Source organism: Pangasianodon hypophthalmus, chromosome 17 (assembly GCF_027358585.1).
Source record: "Pangasianodon hypophthalmus isolate fPanHyp1 chromosome 17, fPanHyp1.pri, whole genome shotgun sequence".
NCBI lineage: Eukaryota > Metazoa > Chordata > Actinopteri > Siluriformes > Pangasiidae > Pangasianodon > Pangasianodon hypophthalmus.
In genome coordinates this window covers 24709923-24713266 of record NC_069726.1, presented here as the reverse complement: position 1 = coordinate 24713266, position 3344 = coordinate 24709923, and the positions used below count along the sequence as shown (strand labels likewise).

Sequence of the window (3344 nt, the reverse complement as noted above, 5' to 3'; positions counted from 1 at the left end):
AGCAGCTCTGACTGAGCGGCTCTCTTAGTGTAACATTAACTCTCCTTCCTGTTCCATATGAAAATTTAAGCGTGATCTCGGGGGAGCAGTAAAAGGCGGCGTGCTGGCCAAACCGCGCTCCTGGTCACACGTACTCGTGGTAGATCATTTAATCGAAACCACAGTCAGACGGCATCATCAGCAGGCCCGCGAGGCTCCTCTCCTCAGAACAAAGTCGCAGGCTGATTAAAAGCGACGGCGATGTTTTAGACTCTCACCACTGTTTTCTGCTCAAAAGCAGGCAGCTTTTTATCCGTTTCATCCAGCAGGAAGATTATTCCGCATTCGGCTGCAGGATGGCACGAAGTGAACTCCACATATCTGTCCAATTTCACCAGACGGCCCTCTTACATCATCTGAGGCCAGTCAGGTCGAGCTCGGAGACTCATCTGGTTTCGTTTTTCAGGTTCGAGGCAGATGGTGAGGGAGCAGATCCAGCTTTAATACCGCTCTCTCTTTCACTGAAGATCTCAGGATATTTTTTTGAAGCAGCAGTGTGCAGTGTGACGGAGGAGGAAGAGGAGAAACGCTGCTGTTTTATCGAGCTCTGTGAAATCCTACAGAAGCTCACTTCTCCTTCACGTTCTTCTTCAGATCATCCAGGACTGATTCGCTCTCCAAGTGCTGGACTAGCATTCGTTCTAACGTGTATTACTCTCCTACATCTCCCGCTAAAGGTCTGGGTTCGAAGTGAGATTAGGAGCATTACATAAACACAAACAGTGACATCTTTTAAAACATCACAACATACAGTTTTAGAAAAAAGCAATCCTTTATTAAATTGACACAACTCCAGTTCTCATTCTGAGAAGATCAGGTTTCATATTTTCTCACGTGTCCTTTATTTTATCTCTTACCCAAAGACATGTTTGTGATGTTAAGCGAGCGCGAGAGTGAAGTCCATCCTGAACAGAATATATACAGCGTGAGAGGAACGATGTGATGAGGAGGAGATCACCTCTTGGCCTTCTTCTCCTTCAGCAGCTTCTTGCTCTCCTCTCGTCTGCGTTTGTTGACGGGGTTGCGCGGGTCGTAGATCTCAAACGTGTCTTCGTCCTGCATGTTAGCGTCCTTCACTTTCCTGGATTGCTCATCAAAATGCAGCACGTGCGCCATCCTAAACCGAAGGAAGGAAAAACAAGACCATGAGAACTTCCTTTCTTCACTACAAACACTTCCTTCCTTCATTCCTTCAATCATCCTTCCATTCTTTACATCTGCTTCCTTCCATCCTTTAATACTTTTATCCTTCCTTCATTTCTTCCTCCCTTCCATCTGTCTTTCCTTAAATCCAAATTCCTGCTTTCATTCCTTAGACCCCTTTTTCCTTCCTTCCACCCTTCTTTCTGTCTTTCCTTACACGTTCCATCCTTCCTTCATTCTTTATACCCCCTTACCTCCACCCTTCCTTACAGCTTCCTTCCATCCTGACATCCTCTTCCATCCTTCCATCTTTCAGCTTGCTTCCTTTATTCATTCCGTCCCCCAATATACCCTCCTTCTGTCCTTCCTTACATTCTTCTTTCTTTAATTGTTCCTTCTTTCATTAAATCTTTCTGTCCTTTTTCCTTCCACCCTCCTCATTTCCTTCCTTCCCTCCTTCCAGCTTTCCTTCTGTCATTATTTCTTTCCTTACTCCCTCGCTTTTTTTTCTTCCACCCCTCCTTATCTTTCAGATCTTTCACTTTTCTGGTTTGTTCATCAAATCAAGATTCAAGCTTCATAATACCTGCTGCTTTTACCGTGAGATACGGAAATAACAAATAAATAAACTTCCAAAACAAACATGATACTACTGATATACTGATGCAGCTCAGACACCAAAGAAGAGAAAGTATTTCGATCACCTTGTAGCCCTTCAGGTATAAACACTTCTAGTCTGAGGTGTCTGCAGTGAACAGCACAGAACGTAAAAATCTTTTCACTCGCAGTTTTTGTTCGTGGACTGGAGCCTCAGTCAGACAGCAGATGCTCATCTGTCTTTCATTTCCCACAAAACCCCGCTCTTTATTCACAGGTCTGGCGTTCCACAGCCGAGAGGACAATACACGAGCCACTGAAAAAATGCAGAGCTTTACATTTTTGCAACCAAGCACCAACGGAGAGAAAGCCGCTATTGCTTCACAGGGCCTCTTGTGGAGGGAAATGCACAAAAAAAAGACGACAACAGCCAAAAACGAGACAAAGACCAGGCACGGACACAAAAAAACAAAACAGGCAAAGCGGCTCAGGGACGGTGAGCGTAGCGCAGCAGAGCCGAGCCAAATCATCTCTGCAGACACATCTGTCACAAATTTCATCAACGCAGAGAACTTTTTAAACATGATTAACTTCATCTATCACTGTGTACGTCACATCCAACAACCATCCTGAGACACAGAAGGTTACACACACCACCAACACGTCTGTCTAATCTCAAACCCTTCATCACTCTTTCACCATAAAAGAGCTGGATTTCAACTGACAATCGTTTAGTTTCTAGAGTCAAAACGCCGTCTGGAATCAGGAATGCTCATGTTAGGAATGTGGGAACGCCAAAACAACTCCAATAAAATTGCTTTAACTAAACAATTGTTTCGGACTTTTCGCTGAGCTTTTCTAAAGACGTTCAGCGATATCGGATTAACTTTGTTATGTTTTTCTGTTGTGAGACAATATCACACAAACACAAAGACAAACACAAAGACAAACACAAAGACAAAGAAACATTCGCATAAACCGCAGTCTCGGCTTTCCAATGTGCACATGCGTCAATAATGAACCGGATTATCAGAAAAAACACAACAGTGCAACTGCATCTCTACTAATCATCTGGTTAAATTCAGTAAAACACAATGAAGAAGACGTTCCATCCTCAGTCTGGTTCCTCTCGAGGGTTCTTCCTCACGTTCTCTCAGGGAGTTTTTCCTCAGCACTGTCACCTCCGGCTTGTGCGTTAGGGATCTAAACCTACATCCGGATTTCAGTAAAGCTGCTCTGTGATGATGTCCACGGTTAAACACGCTATAGAAGAAAACTGAATTGCTGTCTACAGGCTCCTACAGGTCCAGCATTACAGGAGAAATTTTTAAAAACAGCAAAACAAAGACTTTTATTACAGACCTTTGCTCTCTCTCTCTCTCTCTCTCTCTCTCTCTCTCCCTGTGAGCAGAATTATTTGTATTTGTTCCTCCTTGCTCAGATACATCACAGTCTGTAAACTTAAAAAGATAAACAGTAACCCTATGATGCTGGATTTATGGGAGCCGCTGTAATGATGTATGAGTTAATACTAACACTGTCCTGTAGCTGACGTCATGCATTAG

At 43.6% G+C, this 3344-nt stretch overlaps 1 protein-coding gene across 1 annotated transcript in view; it reads right to left on the bottom strand.

The window, feature by feature from the left end:
* Positions 1-792: 792 nt before the first annotated feature.
* The window catches only part of cwc27 (CWC27 spliceosome associated cyclophilin), a 49793-nt gene continuing 47241 nt past the window's right edge, over positions 793-3344 (bottom strand). Inside the window, exon 14 of the mRNA XM_053241105.1 lies at positions 793-1156. Coding sequence (XP_053097080.1) covers positions 994-1156 — 163 coding nt within the window. The 3' untranslated portion in view covers positions 793-993. The remainder of the gene's footprint in view (positions 1157-3344) is intronic.